The 23,779-nt window shown below is 40.9% G+C and overlaps 1 protein-coding gene across 1 annotated transcript in view; it reads left to right on the top strand.

Annotated features, from left to right (window-relative positions):
• The window catches only part of tfap2d (transcription factor AP-2 delta (activating enhancer binding protein 2 delta)), a 63,612-nt gene that overhangs the window by 23,033 nt on the left and 16,800 nt on the right, over positions 1-23,779 (top strand). The window contains exons 4-5 of the mRNA XM_059981308.1: positions 17,896-18,061; positions 21,186-21,304. Coding sequence (XP_059837291.1) covers positions 17,896-18,061; positions 21,186-21,304 — 285 coding nt within the window. The remainder of the gene's footprint in view (positions 1-17,895; positions 18,062-21,185; positions 21,305-23,779) is intronic.

Genomic DNA, 23,779 nt, shown 5'->3' with positions numbered 1-23,779 from the left:
ATAAAATAAGTCAAATTCAGTATGGTTTCTGCAAAGGGAAATCTTTCCTGATAAATCTGTTAGAGACCTTCGAGGAAGTAACAAGTAGGGTAGACAAAGGAGAGGCAGTAAGTGTCATTTACTTAGATTTTCAGAAGGTATTTGATAAGGTGCTACACATGAGGCTGCTTAACAAGATACAATCCCATGGTGATACAGGAAAAACACTGGCATGGATAGCGGAATGGCTGACAGGCAGGAGGCAGTGAGTGTGACTAAAGGAGGCCTTTTCTGGTTGGCTGTCAGTGACTAGTGGTGTTCCTCAGGGGTCAGTATTGGGAATGCTACTTTTCACATTGTTTGCAAATGATTTGGATAATAGAATTGATTGTTTTATGGTAAAGTTTGTGGATGATATGAAGATAGGAGGGGGGTAGGTAGTGCTGAGGAAGCAAAGCGATTGCAGTAGGACTTGGCCAAGTTGGAAGAATGGGCAAGGAGTAGCAGATGGACTACAGTGTTGGGAAATGCATGATAATGCATACTGTTGGCATTTATTTCAAGGGGAATAGAAGATAAAAAGTAAGGAGATAATGCTGAGCTTTTATAAGACACTGGTTAGGCTGCACGGAGTATTATCAACAGTTTTGGGCCCATATCTCAGAAAGAAAGTGTTGTCCTTGGCGAGAGTCTAGAGGAGGTTCACGAGGATGATTCTGGGAATGAAGGGGTTAACATATGAGGAGCTCATGGCAGTTTTGGGCCTGTACTCTCTGCAATTTGGAGGAATGCATAGTGATCTCATTGAAACCTACGGAATGTTGAAAGGGCTAGACAGGATGGATGTGAAGAGGATGTTTCATGTGGTGGGAGTATCCAGAACTAGAGGGCACAGCCTCAGAATTGAGGGGAGAACTTTTAGAACAAAGGAGGATTTTTTTTTGCCAAAGAGTAGTAAATCTGTGGAATACTCTACCACAGTGTGCTGGAGGCCTAGTCCATGGTTATATTATAGATGGAAATTGATAGATTGGACGTTAAAGGATATGGGTATTATAGGTGATAGTTGACAGTCAGAACTTAAAAAGATATGGCAAGAAAGCAGGCGTATGCATTTGAATGGGATCCAGGATCAGCTATGATGGAATGGTGGAGCAGACTCGATGGGCTGAATGGCCTAATTAGGCTCCTATGCTTTAGGGACCATACATGGAGTATTGTGAGCAATTCTGAGCCCCTTATCTGAGAAAAGATATGCCATCATTGGAGAGGATCTTGAGGTGGTTGAGGAGAATGATCCCAAGAATAAAAGGGTTAACATATGACGAGTGTTTGATGGCTCTGGGTACTCACTGGAATTTAGAAGAATGGAGTTGGGGAAAATGTTGTTTAAACCTATCAAATATTGAATGGGCTTGATAGAGCAGATGTGGAAAGGATGTTTCTTTCCTCAGCCTCATAACAGAGATGAGGAAAAAGTTCTTTAGCCAGAGGATGGTGAATCTGTGGAATTCATTGCCAGAGAGAGCTGTGCAGGCCAAGTCATTGGGTGTATTTAAAGCTCTGGGTGTTGGGATCTTGATTAATCAGGGCATCAAAAGCTACAGAGAAAAGGCCAGAACATGAGGTTGAGAGGGATAATAGATCCATCATGATGAAATGGTGGATCAAACTTGATGGGCCAAATGGCATACTTCTGCTCCTATGTCTTATGGTCTTATGGTCTAGTTTCCCTCCTGAAACACCTCCCTCCAAATCCTTCAGAGCACTAAATGTTGACTTCCCTCCTGGGGTCTGTGCCTCCCACGGTAGCCTCATGCCCAGCACGCGTTCACAATGCCAATTTGGCCAAGTCGCAAAAAGAAAATGATAATGAAATCTTGTCATTAAGTTCAACATAACTGTGTTCATTAACTTTTTTTGGCAAACATTGGTGTTGGTTTATTATTACCACATGCGCCAAGATACATTTAACAGCTAATCTTGCATACAGGTCAATTCAATACACAGCGCATTGAGGTAGAATATGTTAAGACAATAATAACACAGAATCAAGTATAAAGGCTACTGGAAAAATGCAGTGGTCACAAATGATGAAGTTCAGGATCATAACGAGTAGATTGTGGGGTTAAGAGTCTGATGACAGCAGGACAGAAGCCATCCTTGAGCCTGGCGGTTTGTGCTTTTAGGCCTTTTCATCTTCTACTCACTGGGAGTGGGGAGAAGAGAAAATGCCTGGGTGGTGGGGGTCTTTGATTATGCTGTCTGCTTTACTGAGGCAGCAAGAAGTATAGACAAAGACCATGGAGGGGAGGCTGGTTTCCATGATGTGCTGAGCTGTGTCCACAACTCTCCGCGGTGGCAGGCAGAGTAGTTGCTGTACCAAGCTGATGCATCCAGGCAGAGTGTTTTCTGTGGTGCGTCAATGGGGATATGCTGAGTTTCATTCACATCCTGAAGAATTAAAGGTGCTGGTGTGCTTTCCTGGCCGTGACCTTAATGTGGTTGGACCACTACAGGCTATTGGTGATGTTCACACCTAGAAATTTGAAGTTCTCAACCCTCTCAACCTCAATGCCATTGATATAGACAGGAGCATGTGCACACCCTCTTTTGAGTTTGAGTTCAAGTTCAAAGTTATTGTCATTCAACTTTACATATGTACACCACCAAATGAAACATTCCTCCAGACCAAGGTGCACAACACAATATATATAACACACACATACCACGAATAAGTTAACAAATAATATGGTGCATTTATGATTCTATATAAACAGTATAACACTACTACATGATGAGATCTGGATGGTGGCAGGGAGTTCAATGGTCTCATGGGGGAAAAAGCTGTTTCCCATCCTAACAGGTCTTGTCCAAATGCTACTGCAACTCCAGCCTGCTGGAAGAGGTCAAGGAGATTATTGGATGGAAGAAAGGGATCACTGACAATGCTAAGGGTCCTGTGCCCAGTGTTCCTGATAAACATCTCTCATGTCTCTATCACGATGATCCTCTCAGCCGTCCTCACAATCCTTTGAAGGGATTTGTGGTTGGATATCTTGCAAATCCCCTGCTAGACAATGGCGCTCTTGATGGTGCTCCTGTAAGAATTTCTGAAGGCAATGACCAGCTCTTTTGCTTTGTTGACATTGAGGGGAAGATTGTTGTCATAACACCACGTCTTTAGGCTCCGTACTCTGACTCATCATATACAGTTCTGGCCCCATAAATACCAGTCCAAAATATTTCCTTGCACAGGGACGTCCTAAGCTAATTTAGCAGATTTTCTACTTGCCAAATAAGTATCTGTTTTTTCTGTCTGTAGAATACTTGTCAAAAACAGACTCAGAGGGAAAGAAAAATGCATTCATTATAAGCCCAAGTGGATTCAGTGGTTATTTTACTTCCTTTAATAGTCTTTGGGAGCCTGATAATAAGTTAAAATATAAGTTACCTGGTATCTGTAAATAAGTTGCTAACTGAAGCAATAGTTGACTTTTTGCCTTGTTTCAAAGTTTTGAAGAAGATAATTGCTGTCACAGATGTATTTTCATTTAAGAAGATATATATGGGTTGGAAAAACTAGGGCTGTTTTCTCAGGAGAGGTGGCAGCCGAGAAGAGAGCTGGTGAAAGTTTACAAAGTTATTAGAGGCATCGTCAGAGTGGACAATTAGTATCTTTTTCCCATTTTCAAAATGACCAATACTAAAGGACAGTCATTGAAGGTGAGCGGGGCAAAGCTCAAAGATGTGTGGGGTAAATTATTTTTTTACGCAGAGACTGGCGGGTGCCTGGACTGCATTGGTAGTGGTGGAGATAGGTAGGAGAGCAGTGTTTGAGAAGATCTTAGGCACATGAATGTGGGGGATAATTGAAGGATGTGGACAGTGTAGCCTGGGGGTTAGCACGATGCTATTGTAGCTCGGGGCTTCGAAGTTTGGAGCTCCACTCCGGCGTCCTTTGTAAGAAGATTTGTTCCTTCTTTCCACCTGCATGTGGGTTTCCTCTGGGTGATGTTGCTTCCTCACACAGCCCAAAGATGTACTGTTAGTGGGTTAATTGATCATTGCAAGTTGTCCTGAGATTAGGCTAAGGTTAAATTGGTGGGTTGCTGAGTGGCACAGCTTGCTCAGGCAGAAGGGGCTATCCAAGCTGTATCTTAAATAGAAATAAAATAAATCGTGTCTGCAGAAGGAATTAGTTTAGTTAGGTGTCATTGATTTAATTATCTTGGCACAAGACTGTGGACCACAGGGCCAGTTATGTTTTTGCACTGTTTCATGTTCTATGCTTTTCAGAGAGAATTATTCTTTAGAGAGAAAAAAATTTATTTACGGAATTTGAGTGTTGCTGGCAAAGCCTACATTTATTGGCCATTACCAGCTCCTCTTGGGAAGGTAACAGTGTACTGCCTCATTAGATTATTCCAGTGGTCTACAGTTAAAGTACTTGAGGTTTGATTCAGAGTTATAGAATGTGGACTAAACAATGGCTAGGGAACAGCAATACATTTCCAAATCAGGATGATAAGTGACTCTTTTTTTTGTTACTTAGAGGGTAATAAACCATTTCCCTTTTGTTTTACAAAAATAAATTTTATTCATAATAAAATGTGCAGTGGAGACCAGTTAATTGGGACTCATCTGGACAAGTACCTTTTGGTCTAATTAAGTGGCTGCACCAACTAGCTGAAGTTGCATTGAAATTGTTAAAAAGGTATAAGAAAGACAGTTTACCATTTAGCTGAGTAACAAAATTATGTACTTAGCTAAAATACAGAACAAATTAGAAGACTACTAATATTACAGCAATATTATAAAACTATATTACTTACCAATAGTTATCGATGGAGGAATTCTTCCAGTGCACTCTGTCATGTTCTTTTGATTGACTGTAAATTAACAAAATCAGTTCAGATACTTAGTGCAAAAACCTTCATATTGCTTTCATATAACACTTCCAAAGAATGCATCCTCTAAATCGGGTATGGCATGGTGACATAGTGGTTAGCACAACACTTTACAACATGTACCAATGGAATTGGTGCATTATCAATTCCCACCGCTGCCTGTAAGGAGTTCGGAAGTTCTCCCTTGACCATGTGGCTTTGGTTTTCTCCCACAGTCCAAAGATGTACCAGTTGGTAGGTTAATTGGTCATTGTAAATTGTCCTGTGATTATCTAGTGCAGTTCAAAGGGCCAGAAGGGTCTATTCCATAGGGTGTCTCAATAAACGGATAAATGAACCTTCATGATGATTATCATTACAGTCAAACTCGTCATTGTTCCTAATTTGTTGAACTAGTGAAGTCATTTCATTTTCACTCCCAGCCATTTCTGACAGCTCTAAGCCTGAATGCCTGAAACCACAGTGAGCAAAACGGTTCTGAATTGTCTGTCTGCTTATTACTGCACAACTATCAGTGACAGAAAAAACACTGCTTTTTGAGCACAAGTGCGTGGAACTGACACTATTTAAAAACTGCTTGCTCTAAACACCGTGTAGTGTCTAAAGGTGAACACAACTGACACTAGTTAGAAACAGTCTCCTGTCCCAATTAAGTAGCATAGTGTCCCAAATCAATTAATGGAATCCCAGCTATTTTCTCGATTCGCTTTTGTCCTTTAAGAGTTGCCCCAAATAAGTGGCTGCCCTGATTAACCAATGGACCCATTAACTGAAATCCACTGTATATACATTAGAATAAACACAGTGAAGAAAACCTTTTTTTACATTCTGAGTGTCATATGTTTGTACATTCAGTAGTATTGACACTTTTATTTAAGCCACAACACCATCACCACTCTGGAGTGATACATCTTTTCAATATTTGAGAGTTTCTACTCCCAACTCAGTCCCTCCATGCGTGGCTGCAGAAGGAGCTTTCCTTTCCCACAATGCCTTTCTCTTTTCAAAGTGCAAAGTAGATTTTTAACGAAGTACATGTATGTCATCACATACATGCATGCAACCCTGAGATGTATTTTCTTGTGGGCATTCATAGTAGATACAAAGAAACACGACGGAATCTATAAAAGCCTCTCATGACAAAGAGAAACAACCAGTGTATAAAAGACAATAAACTACACCAGTAGAAAAATAAACAATAATAATAATAATAACAATAAATAAGAAATAAATATCACTAACATAAGCTGTAAAATCCTTAAAAGTAAATCTATTCAGTTTTGGGGTGAGTAAATTTATCTCCACTGGATCAAGAACCTGATGGCTGAGGGGTAATAACTGTTCCTGTGCCTGGTGGTGTGTTTCCTGAGGCATCGCGTGACCACAGCTTGGGGCTACTAGTGCAAAGCTATTACGGCTTGGGGCATGGAAGTTCGGAGTTCAACTCCAATGTCATCTGTAAAGAATCTATATGCCCTCCCTGTGGAATGTGCAGGGTTTTTTTTCCGAATGTTCAGTTTCTTCACACGATACAAAGAGGTACTAGTTAGGAGGTTAATTGATCTTTGTAAATTGTAACACCTTCATGATGGCAGCAACGAGAAGACAGCATAGCCTGCATGGTAGGGGTGTCTTGATGATGGTGCTGCTTTCCTGTGATAGCGCTCCTTGTGACAGGGGTGACAAGTCCAAAAGCAGCTGTGAACGAAATCTAGTCAAGTTACTACTTTGCACATCAAAATCACCAAATGCTCTGCCAGAGGGAATGAATGCTACGGTGGCGGACTGGAAGCCTTCTGTTCCCTTATGTTGCAAACTGAATTAACACAGTTTCTCATTTGCAGGACTTGTGCATGAAATTGTGCACAGATAAACAATAGAGGAAATGCACAGGATGACACCAGTCAAAAGATCTCTCTGAAGGCACTTATTTCCATACACTGGATGTTGGTGTCAATTGTCAATGTTTCAGATAGAAACATGTATTACATATAAAGGTAGACCACTCCTGATGATATGATTATTACAAAGTACACGGAGGCATTTCTTATGAAATACCCAATGGTTCTCTTGAAGGATCAAGAGCCCGAGTTGTGAACCACACCTTCTTCTCTCCACGATTGCTGTCGAAGTTAGTGACAGTTTGAGGCACTCATAAATTTCCTAAATCTACAGAATTCTGATGTTTGTGTCAATCAACAGCAAATGTTGGAAATCCTTGAAGATTAGCTTTGTCACATGGTAGATGGAAAGCCTGATGTACCTTTGAGGCCTGATGAGTTATCTCAGCCCAGAACATCAACTGTTTATTCATTTCCAAAGATGCTGCCTGAACTGCTGAGTGCCTCCAGCATTTTGTATTGCTGTGCATTGCAATTTTTTTTGCAGTGTGTTGTTCTGGATTTCCATCATTTGCAAAGTCTCTTGTGTTTGTGAAGTGTGTCATTTGTGTCAACGTCCAACACAGTCCAAGGAAGTGCTGGGTGCATCTGTTTGTGTCATGTTTCCAGAGCCACAACTTGCTAGCTCGTAGGTCTTTGAAATGAAGGATGAACTAGAGGACTTGAAGGAAACTGATGTGATTATGGGGAGAAATAACAGAAAGTGGTGGGAATTGATTGGTGCCGTAAAACATCTGCTAGTCGCTGCGCGACCATGCTGCCAGTGAAATTAAATCAGTGGGAGGTGAAAAGCACTCAGCATGTCAGCCATCATCATTGTGAAGAAAGCCAGAAGTCCACATTTCGGGCTGAAGGGTCATGAAGACAGTCAGACCATAAGACACAGGAGCATGGAGTCTGCTCCGCCATTCCATCACAACTGATTCATTATCCTTCTCAACCTCATTCTCCTGCCTTCTCCCCATAACCTTTGACACCCTAACTAATCAACAGTCTATCAACTTCAAAAATACTCAGTGGCTTAGCCTCCACAGTCACTTGTGACGATTTCACAGATTTATCACTCTCCAGCTAAAGAAATTTTTCCTCATCTCTAGTCTAAATAGGCATCCCTCAATTCTGAGGCTGTTCCCTCTGGTCCTGGACTCCCCCATTCCATGTCCGCTCTATTCAGGCCTTTCAATGTGCGTCAGGTTTTAATGAGGTCTATTGTGTCTGTACAACTACATATCAATTAAATAAAAGCACACATGCAGCAGTGAGGTTAACTAGAGTATTCACTTTGCAGGGAGAGAACAGATCAATACACATGGGTAAGTTATCAGTCAATAATTAGTGCTAAGGGAGTCATTGCACTGAAAGAAATAGATTGGTATACTACACTTCCTCCCCCTTTAGATTAATGTAACGTAAAACTGTATATGTAACAAAACATTCCACTTCCCTTTAACAATCCATATTCAAATAAATATGCTTTCGCGAAAGTAGTCCATCACTAACTTCACTCTACTAAAGATTCAGTCTTTCGTGTGGCGCTCTGTTTCTTTCAGGATAGCGCCTGTGGACCTGCGGAGTGGCATCAGACTTGGTAGGTGTCTTGTCAGAGACAAATTTTTCTGTTGCTGGTGTCACATTGCTGTTCATTGCGTGACTGAACAGTAACTCCAGTGGCTGTAATGTGTCTATCTTGTTGAATGCAGTCAATTCGGGTGTGTCCTATGGTTGAGTAACCAGTATCTGGTCCACCTGATGTCTCCATGACTGATCTCCAATATCTACTGTGTACATCAGTGGTCCAGTTCTTGTAGCTTTCTTACTGGATGTCTTGTCTTCTTGGTAATCACATGCTAGGACTTCATGTCCAACTTCAAAGCTCCTTGCTGATTTATTTGGCAACTGGCTGAACTGTTAGTTCTGCACTTCCATCCATAGATCTGCTTTCTCGAGGTCTATACAAGATCTCAGATTCATGAACAGCAATGCAGGAGTTTGGTTTGTCATTGCTTGATCAGAGTTCTGACACTCAAAAAAGAAGTTGTTCACCTTGTGCTGTAAATAGATGTCCTCCTTGTCCATAGCTTTAATGGACTTCTGGAAGGTTTGTCAAACCCTTCAGCTAACCCATTTGCTGCTGGGTGATGAGGACCTGACTTGAAATGTCTGATGCCCTTTAACTTCATGAATAGTCTGAACTCTTCTGATGTGTATTGTGGTACATTGTCACTCACAAATTGTTCAGGTAACCATTTCTGGAGAAGTTAATACTCAGAGCAGAAATAGTCCTGGAGTGGTTGACATCTTTGGTATGAAGTCTGCTTTGAAAGAGCATCCACAGCAATCAGAAACATTGAGTCCTTGAATGTCCCAGAGAAGCCAATATGCACTCTTTGCCACGGATATGACAGCCACTCCCACAAGTGTAACAGTGCCTTTTGGGTGAATTTGGAACTTTATAGCATTCCAAACAGCTGTTGGTCAAATCCTTCAATCTGTTTATCTAGTCCTGGCCGCAGCACATAGGCTCCGGGTGAGACTTATCATCTTGACTGTACCCAGGTGTCCTTCACGCTATTTTCTGACACTCTTGTGTGCAGTTTAGAGGGAAACACAACACGAGATCGACACCTCAGGGTTCTTTGACACACAGACACTTGGTCACGTCGCACAGAACTCTGGAAGCATAGGATTACCATGAGCTGGCCATCCTAGCATGGGGAAGTCATCGACTTTTTACAATGTCAGATCATTCCTTATTTCTCTTTATGTTTCAGAATTTGCTAGTAGCAGCTGAACCACCAATGCGGTGTGGATCACCGTATGAAGACTTTCCTTCCACAGTTGTCAACAGTGGAAGATGTGACAAGCCATCAGCATCACTGTGTTGTTTGGTACCTTTGAACTCTATGTCATAAGAGTAGGCTCCTAGGAAACCTGCTCAACGTTGCAACTGGATAGCAGGCATCACTGGAATTCCCTCCCTGGGATTGAAAATGGACACAAGCGGCTGGTGATCTGTCATTAGTGTAAACTTTTGTCTGTAGAGGAAATGGTGGAACTTCTTTACTCTCCATACGAGACTAAGGGCCTCTTGGTCGATCTGTGTGTAGTTGTGCTCTGCACTCGTCAGTGATCTTGAAGCAAATAGTATCTAACGTACTGATCCATTTGTCATGGTGAGTGACAAGATGGTGCCAATGCCATAGGGGGCACATCACACGCCAGTCTGATGGGCAGAGATGGGTCATAATGGGTGAGCAGTTCATCTGACATTTTTAGTCTCGTTGTTTCCTTGAATGCTCTTTCACATCTTTCTGATCAATTCTGTATTGCTTCTGTCTGCAGCAGTGTGCTCAATGGGTGCAGCGCAGTAGCAATGTTCAGGAGAAATTGGCGGTAGTAGTTTACAAGGCCCAAGTATGACCCAAGTTGAGACTACTTTCTGGTTTGGGTGCCTGTAGCTGTGCTTTAACCTTCTCTTGTGACTTATATAAACCATGTTTGTCAATTCTGGACTTCATGCCTCTGAGTTTATCAATCCCCTTCTCAAGCACCTTCTCACCAGCATTAAGCAGCTGTGACAGTCTTGGGTTAGTGCTGCCATTTGCCTGCAGTTGCCTGTTGATGACACATTCAGAGTTTTGACTGGGTGCCAGTCTAGTTGAAATTTTCTCAACCATTCACATCCGGAAAGTGCTGTTCCCACCCCCACCCCCTCCCGAACACTTTCAATACATAAATCTCTAACAGCTGTATTTTGCATCTGTGCATCACACTTACTTTCAGTTTGTCTTCCGGGGCCATATTTTCATCTCTGCAGGTCTTTAGCATCATTGAGGTCTTTTCTAATGGTATCTTAGGAAACTGTCCGTTGTAGTCAGCTTCTGAAATTACAGACAAAGCTGACCCTGTATCCAGCTCCATTTTCAGTGTCATGCCAGACACATCTATTGTGATCCATATGATATCGCGATCTGCTTCAGTGATGTTTTGCAGTTCTGGGCATGATAGTTCACCTTTGTCAGACTCTGTGTTATCTGATTCAGTTTCACATTCAGTCACTTTACACACTTGTTTAGTTTTGTGTTTGCAACTTTTCACACGGTGTGGTTTTTCTCTTTAGTTGTGCTTTTTTTCTGACTTGTGTACTCTGTCTATGTGACCTTGTCTGTGACACTTACTTCAAAAACTTTTTTGAACCAACAGTCATTTGCATCATGAGAGGATTTGCCAACATTGATAACATTTTTGGCTTTTTGCACCATTCACGGACATTGTGTGTGTTTCACATTCTGAACTATTTTTCTGTGGTTCTGATGCATCCTTTTCTGCTGTCTCCATCAATATTGCAGAGGTTAATGCCCTTTCTAAGGTTAGGTCTCTTTCTGACAGTAGCCTCCTTGGAGTGCATTGACTATGCATCCCACATATGTGTTTGTACCTTAATGCATCAGAAAGTCCATCTCCAAAGTCACAGTATTGGGAAGATTTGAGTAGTTCTGCCATGTATTCAGAAATGTTTTCATCCTTTGACTGGTTCCTGTTGTTAAATCTAACTCTCTCAGTTGCTACTATCAGTTTAGGGCTCAAGTGATTTTGTAAAATTGGATCAATTTCATCAAATTCCTTGCTTGTTGGATTTTCTGGAGTTACTAGGTTGCTTAAGAACCTGTACATTTTAGCACCCATTAAACTAAGAAGTGTGGAGGCTCTCTTTTCTTCATTCATGTTGTTCATATGACAATGCAATTCCCAGTCAAATTCGTTAACTTTCCTGCTAAGACCATCATCACGTTATTTTCACTCTAACGATGCTCGTTCTGCATCTCTCACCGTGTACCATGTGCTATTACTCACACATCCCTTTGTTACTGTCTGTGACAGCCTACTTGGACCGATTCACTCTTTCCTCTCTCCCTTCCTCCAATTTCTGTCATCTCATGACTGTCAGTGCAGTTGGTGATATTCGCTGACATTCAGGTTCGTACTCATCGCCAATTTGTCGTCTGTACAACAACATATCAATTAAATAAAAGCACACATGCGGAGGTGGGGTTAACTGGCGTATTCACTTTGCAGAGAGAAAACAACAGATCAATGTGCATGGGTAAGTTGTCAGTCAATATGTAGTGCTGAGAGGAGCTACTGCACTGAAAGAAATAGATCCATACATTTCAAGATCTCCCCCTCATTCTTCTGAACTTCAGCAAGCACAGGCCTAGAGCCATCGATCACTTCTCATACGTAATCCTTTCATGCCTGGAATCATTGTTGTGAATCTCCTCTGGATCCGCTCCAATGCCAGTACATCTTGTCTTAGAAAAGGGTTCCAAAATTGTTCACAATAGAACATGGGATGCAATAGCCTTTGGAAAGTAATTGGCATTACCCTGACACATTATCTCCTATAAGTCTGAAATCTATCATAGATAAGGGGCCCAAAGATACTCAAAATACTCCAATGCAATCTGGCCAAAGCTTTATGAAGCCTTAGCATTACATCCTTGCTTTGATGTTCAAGTGCTCTCAAAATGAATGAGAACAAAGCATTTGCCTTCTTAACCACCAACTCAACCTGCAAGTTAATCTTTAGGGAATCCTGCACGAGGATGGGAAAAGATAAAGCTGAAAGCTCTGTAGATCGGTGATAAAGTTTCAGCCCGGAAAAGAAATTGATTAAAAGGTGAGAAACAGTAGGTGCTTGTTAAACAACTTATGTTGGATTAGGAGAACAACTGAACATGGGGCGGACGCTGTTAATGCTCTTTCTAATTTAGAACAGAAACGTGGATTCAAAAGCCTAAATTTATCAAAGTTATAGATTTCATCAAAAGTAATTAAAAATTATATGGGACAAATGTGCCCTGGCCAGAATAACTGTGGTGAAAGCTGAGTTCGGCCCAATGCAAAATGCTGTACAAAACGAGAAAGAAATATTGTATGAGTGGTACTGAGGTAATCTTCTCTGGAGCAAAGGAGGATGAGAGGTGACTTGATAAAGGTGTACAAAGTGATAAGAAGCTGGAATGTGTGGGCAGCCTAATATGTTAGATCATTTCAAAAGTTCAAAGTTCAAAATTCAGGGTAAATTTATTATCAAAGTACATACCTACAGTATATGTCACCATATACTACCCTGAGATTCATTTTCTTGCAGGCATTCACAGTAGATACAAAGAAACACAAAAGAATCAATGAAACGCGACACACAAAGACTGACAAAGAACTAAAGTGCAAAGGAAGACAAACTGTGCGACATAAAATCAAAAATAATGATGATGAATAAATAAGTAATAAATGATATTGACAACATGAGTTGTAGAGTCTTTGAAAGTATCTGAAATATTTCTGCCAGATCTGATTTTATACCCTCACCGTTGACCTTACTTCAGCTTAGAAGTATTTCCCTTAGACCAATTCTTCTCATTCTAATTCAGTTTTACTATGATCACTATTAACCTGATCATTAATTAATCAGTTGGAGGTGGAACGGGCTCTAGAAGCCGCAGGTATCCTCAGAGCTGGGCTGGCCCCATAATGGGTACAGCCTCCCCAGCATCCATCATGAAGGAGCCTCATCACCCTGGACAGGTCCTCTTCTCATCGCTGCCATGGCAGTGTAGTGGTTAGCACGACACTATTAAAGCTCGGGACATCAAAGTTCAGAGCAACCTTTGTAAAAAAGTTTGTAGCTTCTTCCCATGTCACGTGGGTTTCCTCTGAGTGCTCTGGAATGGTTTGTTCCATTCTCTAACTAATAAACAAGATAATAAAAAACAGGGAGGAGGTACCGGAGGCTGAAGACCCACACCTCAATGTTTTAGAAACAGCTTCTTCCCCTCCACCATCAGATCTCTGAATGGACAATGAACCCATGAACACAACCTCACTTTTCTGGCTTTCTTTTTTCACAACTTACAGTATTTAATTTATTATTTGTACATATAAACAAACCCAGGCTCCTATTTCATATGCATCCATGATTGAATGCCTACAATATTTCTTAATTCACAGTCCAAAAGCAAATATTAACATAATTATAGAATTGAAATACATCAAGGTTTCATAAGCTGATGTTGACAATAATTTCCAGATGAATATCCTAATAAAATGGATACAGACATTAATGTTTTCTGCAATAAGAGGTACTTATGAACGCATTAGCGACTTCACTATAATTTTTATAAATTGATATGTGAACCAATGAGAGGCCAGCATTACTGATATGTAGTTGCTGGTTGTTCAATCATTTGGATGAGCATTATTAGCATTCGTACATTAAGTTCCTGCATTTATAAATCATAGTTCCAATTATCTCAAACATAGTACAGCATGCTTTCAGACAAATGCTTAAGGAAGTTCTAATTAAAACAGTAATTTCTTATAAGAATATTCTAATCACACAGGGCAGCATGATAGTGTAGCAGTTAGTGTAACACTGTTACAGCTTCAGCAGCCTGGGATCAATTCTTCTTTATTTTGTTTTTTATTTAGAGGTACAGAGCAGAACAGGCCCTTCAAGCTCAATAAGCTGCGCCGATTTAACCCTACCCTTATCACAGGACAATTAACAATGACCAACTAGCCTATTAACCAATACATCTTTGGATCGTGGGTGGAAACTGGAGCACCTGGAGGGAACCCACGAGCACACGGGAGGAAGGTGCAAAAGTCCTCGCAGACGGTACTGGAACTGAGCTCCAAACTTCAATGCGCCAAGCTAAAAAAGCATTGCGCTTACCGCGGTGCCCTTGCTGCCGTCTGTCGGGAATTTGCACTTTTTCTCCAGGTATTCTAGTTTCCTCCTACAATCCAAAGGCATAGAGGTTAATTGGCCACATCGCTGTAATTTGGTGCTGGCTCATTGGGCTGGAAGGGCCTGTTACCATGGACAACAGGGCCTGTATCTCAAACCAAAACTAAAGTTGTAAAGATGCAACAACGAGCTGTGTTCTCAGGGAGCAAAATCCGGAGATTTGTTTGGGAAAGCCAAAGTGCTGGTGAGACAAGGATATTCTGTGACCTCCAAACCACTTGAAAATAAAGCGGTGTACTGCCCTCATGAACCAGTACAAATCAGAAAAGGTGGGACAGATTCAGCTTAGTTGGTTATCACTACAGCAGCCTAAATGAATACAAGAAGCACTGCAGATGCTGGAAATCTAGAGCAACACACGCAGGGCTGGAGGAATCAGCAGATCAGGCAGCATCTACAGAGAGGAATAAAGAGCCAACATTACAGGGTCTCATCCTGAAACATCAGCTGTTTATTCCTCTCCGTAGATACCGGCTGACCTGCTGAGCTCCTTCAGCATTGTGTTTGTGTGTGTGTTTTTCCAGCAGCCTACATTAGAGTTGGCCTGCATTCGGAGGACAATACATGTTGCATACTGCAGATTCAGATTTGGACTTCAAAACATCCATTTATCTGGCACCCGGTAATTTCTCCCCCATTCCCCTCCTCTTATTTTCCATTCCCCATTCTGCTTCCTCTCTTACCTCTTCCCTATTCCTCATCTCCCTCTGGCTTCCCCTCCTCTTTCTCCTTCTCTATCACATTCCTTCCTCTCCAGCCCTTTATCTTTTCCACCTATCACCTCCCAGGTTCTCACTTCATCTCCCCTTCCACCTACCCTCCCCCTCTCTTGACTTGAAATATCACCTATCAGCTTGTATTCCCTTCCCCCCACCCCCCGACCCCCACCTTCTTATTCTGGCTTCTTCCCCCAGCCTTCCCAGTCCTGATGAATGGTCTCGGCGTAAAATGGCGGCTCATTATTCCTCTCCACAGATGCTGCCCGACCGGCCGATTTCCTCCAGTGTTTTGTGTGTGCAGTTCAAGATTTCCTGCATCTGCAGAATCTCTTGTGAGCAGATTCAGATTCACTTCTTTGTCACATGCACATTGAAACATACAGTGAAAGGTGAAACTTGCCTTAACAACTAGCACACCCAAGGATGCACTGGAGGCAGCCTGCAGACATCGCATTACTTCAGCCATGGACTAACTAGCAGTGTCTAAATGGTAATGCACCATAACTTCACTTATGCTCAATGCCCCCGCTAATGAATAAAAATCCCATGTGCCTTCTCCACCACCAAGGCCACAGGGAGAAAGCAGGAGGATGAGGTTGAGGGGGATAATATATCTGCAATTTTGAAATGTCGGAGCAGGCCCGAACAGCATAATTCTGCTGCTATGTATTGTGGTTTTATGGTCTACTATTTCCAAACTATTTCTGGATCTAATTTTCCAACTTTCCCTGCATCATATGGGCTCTAACCTTTAAAAACCTTATTACACAGGAGCAGAATTGGGCCATTCAAGCCATCAAGTCTGTACCACCATTCGATCATGGCTGATTTATTTTCTCTATCATCTTGAACACCAAGGTCCCTCCATTCTTTAATACACTTTAGGGCCCACTTATTCATTGTGAACGTTCTATACTTACCTGATAGTTAATCTATCTGTTATTTCTCTGCCTATTTTACCACTCATTGATACTATTCTGCAATGCAAGGTGATCCTCCTCAATATTAATAAAACCACCAAATTTTCATGCCACCTTTATGTTTACTAATCACGATTTCTAAATTTGCATCCAAATCCTTTGTGTACATCAGAGACTTTCAGGGTCCAGCACAGATACCTCTGATATATCACAGGACACAAGCTTTCAGTCAAAAGACAACTATGATTACTCTCTGCCTGAGGCTTTATAAGTAATTGGTCAGTCTGCACATGGAGTATTGTGAGCAAATTTGAGCCCTTTATTGAAGAAATGATGCACTAGCATTGGAGAGAGTCCACAGGAGGTTCACAAGGATAATTCCAGGAATAGCAGGGTTAACATATGAGGAGCATTTGATGGCTCTGGCATGTACCTACTGGAGTTTAAAAGAATGAAGGGGAATCTCATTGAAACCTATTGAATACTGAAAGGCCTAAATAGAGTGGATATGGAGAGGATGTTTCCACTAGTGAAAGCATTTAGGACTAGAGGACACAGCACTAGAATAGAGGGGTGTGGATTTAGAACGGAGATGAGGAAGAATTTCTTCAGCCAGAAGGTAGTATACCTATGGAGTCCATTGCCACATACAGCTGTGGAGGACAAGTCATTTGAAGCGGAGTTTGAAAGGTTCTAGATTAGTCACTGTTACGGGAGAAAGCAGGAGAATGCGATTGAAAGGGATGATAAATCAGCCATGATGGAATGGTAGAGAAGACTTGATAGGCCAAGTGTCATAATACTGCTCCTTTGTATTGTTGTCTTATAGTCTAGTTAATCTCCGCTGTATCCAAACCAACTTGTACTGGATCATATGGGTACTAAACTTTAAAGCCCATGAGGCCATAAGATTTAGAGGCAAGATTAGACCCTTCAGCCCATTAAGTCCACTCCACCATTTGAGCATGGCTGATATATTATCCCTCTCAACGACACTCTCCTGTCTTCTACTAGTCTTGGAATCACCGCCGAGAGAGTCACTCCCCCTTTTTGTGCCATTTAAGGGGAGCGTTGCAGACGACGGGCCCAAAGCATTGTTGAGGATCCCTACCATCAACCCCATAACCCCTTTGTCCCTCTACCATCAGGAAGGAGGTATAGGAGCACCAGGATTAGGACTGTCAGATGGAGTAACAGCTTCTTCCCTCGGTCAGTGAGACTAATGAAAACCCTGACACCACTGAGGTCTCGTCAATAGGACAGCAATCTGTTTATTGTTCACTGTACTCTTTACTGTTTACCTGTGCTGGGCACTTCAAGTGCATTTTAAATTATATTTTACTAGCTTATTTGTAGTAGTATTTAGTTTTATGTGCTGTGTGTGATATATGTTTTGTGGGTGAGCTGTGATCCAGAGGAATTTTGTTTCATTTGGTTGTATATATGTACAGCCAGATGGCAATTAACTTGAACTTGAACTTGAACTATCATCAGCATATTAGATAAAATCTTGCTGTCAAACTTGCTTTATTTCAGATTTCACACAGGTCAAAGTGCAATTTATGTACCTTTATGCCCATCCTTACACTCTCTGTGAGTTATGTAAAGTATACAAAGCTGATCATATTTCATAATCTGTGGATTTATTTTCAGGTAGTACCTGTGTTGTGAACCCAACAGACCTGTTCTGTTCTGTTCCTGGACGTCTGTCGCTACTCAGCTCCACCTCCAAATATAAAGTGACCATTGCAGAGGTGAAAAGGCGCCTGTCACCTCCAGAATGTCTCAATGCTTCTCTCTTGGGAGGGATCTTACGGAGGTAAATCTTAGTACCAAATATATCAAATTTCAGTACAAAGCAAATCATAAAAAGCACAAGAACTAAATGGTCTTTTTAAGCCAACTGGCTTTCTTTCATCTTGAGCTTCAGTCAATTATCATACTCATTGAAGAATCATTATAAATATTCAGCTAAGATCTCTCTTTAAAGTCATCCAGTGTGTATCTGCTTCATGTAGTGGAAGTGGGTGTTATGAATCAGAATGGGCTTTATTATCACTGGCATATAGTATATTGTGAAATGTGTTGTTTTGTGGCAGCCCTACATTGCAATACATAATAATAAAAACTACAAATTACAATAAGTAATACATTTTTTAAAAATTAAAAGAGAACCAAAAAATATCAAGGTAGGGTGCATGGGTTGATTGTCCATTCAGAAATCTGATGGCAGATGGGAAGAAACTGTTCCTAAAGCATTGAGTGTGTGCCTTCAGCCTAATTCTACCCCTATGTCTTATGGTTATGTTAAGCGTTAGATAATCTCAAATCCTTCATTTCTTAGTAGGTGTTGGTTCACTGCACATGTAGAGATGGCACAGAGGGCTGGGATTGGAAATTAAAATCTATCTGGTTACTGGAGGAGAAGATCAATATGACTGAGACACTTGCAACTCTCCATTCTCAGAATGAGGAAGTTAAAATGCAATTAAAGTCTTACAATCGAACTCAGAACCAGGTTCATTATCACTGGTATATGGCATGAAATTTGCTGTTTTGTGGTAGCAAGACTTAAAAATCACTATAAGTTACAACAAGAAATATATTAAAAAATAAATATGTTGTGCACAAAGAGAGCCATAAGTGAGACAGTGTTCATGGGTTCATTGTTCATTCAGAAATCTGATGATGGAAGGGAAGATGTTTCTCCTGAAATGTTGAGTGTGTGTCTTCAGGCTCCTGTACCACCACCCTAATGGTGGCAATGAGAGGCAACAACCTAGCTGGTGAGGCTCCTTGAGGATGGTTGCTGCCTTCTTGAGGCATTGCCTTCTGAAGGCGTCTCTGATGGCAGTGAGGGTAGTGCCCTTGATGGAGATGGCTGTTTACCACTCTCTGCAGCTTTTTCCAGTCCTCTGCAGTGGCTCCCCCATTCCAGACGGTAATGCAACCAGTTGGAGAGCTCTCCACAGTACATATGCTAGTGTCTTTGGTGACATACCAAATCTTCTCAAACTCTTAATGAAATATAGCTGCTGTCATGCCTTCTTTGTGAATGTTTCAATATGCTGGGCCCAGGATAGATCGTCTGAGATTTTGACACTCGGGAGCTTGAAACTACTCACTCTTTCCACTGCTGACCCTTCAATGAGGACTGGTGGGTGTTCCCTTAACTTCCCCTTCCTGAATTCCACTAGCAGTCCTTTGTTTTTACTAATGTTGAATTTAAGGTTATTGCAGCGACACCATGCACTATAGTATTATAAAACAGAGAGAGACCTTTCAGCCCATCTAGTCCCTGCTGACCTGATCTTCTATCTAGTCCCATCTACCTGCACCTGGACTATTTCCCACCAACTCTCTCCATCCATGTACCTATTCAAATTTCTCTTAAATGTACCAATTGAACCCATATCTATCACTTCTGCTGGCAGATCGTTCCACATTCACACCACTCTCTGAATGAAGAAATTCCCCTTCATTTTTCCATTAAATATTTCACCTTTCACCCTTAACTTATGACTGATAGTTCTAGCCTTAACAAACCTGAGAGGGAAAAAAAACTTTCATTTGTTTACCCTATCACTACACCATTCATGATTTTAAATATTCAACCTTTAGCATCCAATACATGCATGGTACAAAATTCCTTCACCAAAGAATTATTAAGCACTTATACATGGGTAGATACATAGATGAAAAAGGTTTGGAGGGCTATAATGTCAGTAATTGACAAAAATAAATCCTTATGAGTAAACACAAAGTACACTGCAGATGCTGTGGTCAAATCAACATGTACAAACAAGCTGGATGAACTCAGCAGGTCGGGCAGCATCCGCTGACTGCTCGTTTCAACGGATGCTGCCTGACCTGCTGAGTTCATCCAGCTTGTCTGTCCGTGTTGATAAATCCTTATGAGCTTTGCTAAATTCTAATGTTTTAATGCAAGGTTCTTTCAGAAGTCAGGAAGGAGGCTCAGAACTTGTTACTTCACAATCATTTCAAGTATCTTTATATTCAGTAGTTCAATGGTGGTTCTACTGGTATAGTCCTAAAAAGTTCTGTGAGATTCTTTCCTCTGCATTATTTGAGTAATAGCCTTCTCATTGGTTGACTCTTATCAATCAATTTGAATGGAATTTTTCTTATTTATGTGTATAAAGACAGCTGATCATAAGATGATGTCATTTTAGCAACTTGGTTCTTCTGTCTCTCTTTTTGCTTAGTAAACCTCTATCACTTTCTATGTCAAGATTTTCTTTGTTCTATCAATGCTTAATAAAGCAATCATGAAGGAGCAAGTTTTGTGCCTCTTTCCTAACTTCTCAAGGAAACTTGGATTAAAAATTGTCAGAATCCAACAGCTGTAACCTAAGGTAGAAGTGCTATTTTCACATGGCTTAAACTTGAAACTGAGCATGTCGTTCACTTTGGTACCTCCAGGCAGAGATCTCTTGGACAAAAGCAGTCATTTTAACTTGTACCTGTGGTTAAAACAACAAAGGAAATGAATTCTATTGTCTGTAAGGTGAGGTGTTAAACTATTATCCTTTCCTTTCCTTCAATGTCAAGTATTAAAATCAGCTCTAAACTTCTAACTGTTTCTACCTAAGTTCAAAATTCAAAGTAAATTTATTATCAAAACACACATTTGCCACCATATTCTACCCTGAGATGCACTTTCTTGGGGCATTCACAGTAAATACAAAGTAACACAGTAGAATCAATGAAAACCCGCACACAAGACAGACAAACAATCAAGTGCAAAAGGCAACAAACTGAAAATACAAAAAGGAATGAAAACATATTAGACGGTAGTGTACATAGTAGAGTATCGCTCAACAGAGTTAAAGGATTAGTGAAAATTTGTTAGTGTTCTTCAGTAAGTGTGTATGGTTTCCATTGTGAATGACTCTAACACTAACTGATGTTAATACCTACAGAGCTAAGTCTAAGAATGGGGGACGGTGTTTACGGGAGAAATTGGACAGGTTGGGGCTGAACCTACCGGCTGGCAGACGGAAAGCAGCCAACGTCACCCTGTTAACTTCTCTGGTTGAAGGTAAGAGCAAATTTAAGATAAAAAGAAAACGATGCTAATAAAATTATTTAAGCCCACTTACATTTTGAAGACTTTTGCTATGGTATCCGTTAGATCCTGTTAGGATGGGAAAACTTGGTAAGAATGCTTCAGTAAAATTCAGGACGATGTCTAGATGTCAAGGTGTCAGGATTGTTTAATAGTATTTCCAATACACAAGTCAGAAGACTGAATCAGAATCAGAATCAGGTTTATTATCACCAGCATGATTCATGAAATTTGTTAACTTAGCAACAGCAGTTCAATATAGAAGAAGAAGAAGAAGAAGAAGAAGAAGAAGAAGAAGAAGAAGAAGAAGAAGAAGAAGAAGAAAATAAATAAATAAATAAATAAATCGATTACTGTATACGTATACTGAATCGATTAAAATCTTGCAAAATACAGAAATTATATATATTTAAAAAGTGAGGTAGTGTTCACGGGTTCAATGTTCATTTAGGAATGGGATGGCAGAGAGGAAGAAGTTGTTCCTGAATGAAATAAATGTTACTCCGGATCTGATGCAGCACAAAAAAATAAGATAAAGAACACAATAATAAAAGCACAATAAATATAAATACATGAGATAGCTTATATACATAGATTGATCATGTGTCCATAAAGTGACACTAGGCACATGAGTGTTTGTACATAAGATGACTGATAGGAAATGATAAAATAGTGTTGGTTAGATGTGTGGAAGGGTGGGTTAGTGGGTGGAGGTATCGGTCAGCTTTCCTACTTGGGGAAAGTAACTGTTTTGGAGTCTGGGGATCCTGGAGTGGATGCTGTGTTGCCTCCTCCCTGATGGCTTTCTGATGGAACTCTACATGTCATGCTACAAGATCTTAAAAAGAGTTCTATTAGTTTACCTGTGCTAATACAAATCTAAGTATTGGCTACCATTCTTTGAACAAACACTGATGCACATCCATAATAAAATGTTAATAACGTCATACTGTACTTTAAGATGACTGTTGAGGGAAAGTCAGTCAAGTAATTAGGCGTGTGAAGCACACCTCCAGGAGTGGTGGTGGCGGCAGAATCATTGGGGATATTTGGAGAACTCTTGAATGGGCAGATGGATGATGGAGGGATGGGAGGCAAGGACTGGATTGATCTTGGAGTGGGTTGGTGAGTTGCTGCAGTATCATGGGTCGAGGTTCCTGTTCTGTGCTGTGATGTTCTATGTTCAATGCTCATATTGAGGAATTTGAGAACCATTGTACTCATGTGTAGAATCTTTCTTGTAACATACTGGACACATTCTCTTCTTGGAACAGTACAGCATAGAAACAGGCCCTTCAGACAAACAAATTGAATTAGTAATCCAATGGCTAACTATGTCTTCTCCATACTAAAAACTATATTCGAGAGAAGTGTAAACTTAATAGATTTTTGGCTCTTTGGATAACAGTCTAGTTGCAGAGGAAAAATTGGCCAAGCAAAGACAAGAAAGAACTCTTAGAGCAACACACACAGAATACTGCAGGGACTCAGCAGGTCAGGCAGCATATATGGAGAAAAATAAACAGTCAACTATAGTACATTGGAACAGCATCAGGCCATTCAGCCCATTGCATCTGCTCTGCCATTCAATCATGGCTGATTTATTATTCCTCTCTACCCCAATCTCCTGCCTTTTCCCTGTAACCTTTCAAACCCTGATTAATCAAGAACCTATCAATCTCGACCTTAAATATACCTGATAACTTGGTCTGCACGACCGTCCGTGCAAAAGAATTCAACAGAATCACAACTCTAGCTAAAGAAATTTTTCCTTATCTCTGTTGTAAATGGATGTCCACTTATCCTGAGGCTGTGCCCTCTGGTCCTAGACTACCCCCACTATAGGAAACATCCTCTCCACGTCCATTCTGTCTAGGCTTTCAATATTCAATAGGTTTCAATGAGATTCCTCCCCCCACCACCGCCTTTCTTCTAAACTCTAGTGAGTACAAGCCTAGATCCATCAAATGCATCTCATATGTTAATCCTGCCAAATCTGGAATCATTTTCATGAACGTCCTCTGGACCTTCTCCAATGCCAGCTCATCTTTTCTAGATAAGCAGTCCAAAACTGCTCATAATACTCCAAACATGGTCTGACCAATGCCTTATAAAGCTTCACTATTATATCCTTTCTCCTCTTGAATGTTAACATTTCATTCAGTTTCCTTATCACCGACTCAACCTGCAAGTTCATGTTTAAGAAATCCTGCACCAGAACTTCCAAGTTCTTTTGCAGCTCTGAATTTTGAATTTTCTCCCCACTTAGAAAATAGTCTTTATTTATTCTGTTAAAGTGCATGACCATCCACTTCACTACACTACAATTCCATCAGCCTCTTCTAAGCCCATTCTACTAATCTGTCTGTCCTTTTACAGACCTTTTCCTCAACAATACCTGCCCCTCCACCTATCTTCTTATCATCCACAAACTTGACCACAAAACCA

Source organism: Hypanus sabinus, chromosome 10 (genome assembly GCF_030144855.1).
Source record: "Hypanus sabinus isolate sHypSab1 chromosome 10, sHypSab1.hap1, whole genome shotgun sequence".
Lineage (NCBI taxonomy): Eukaryota > Metazoa > Chordata > Chondrichthyes > Myliobatiformes > Dasyatidae > Hypanus > Hypanus sabinus.
This window is presented reverse-complemented; position numbering and strand designations above follow the sequence as displayed.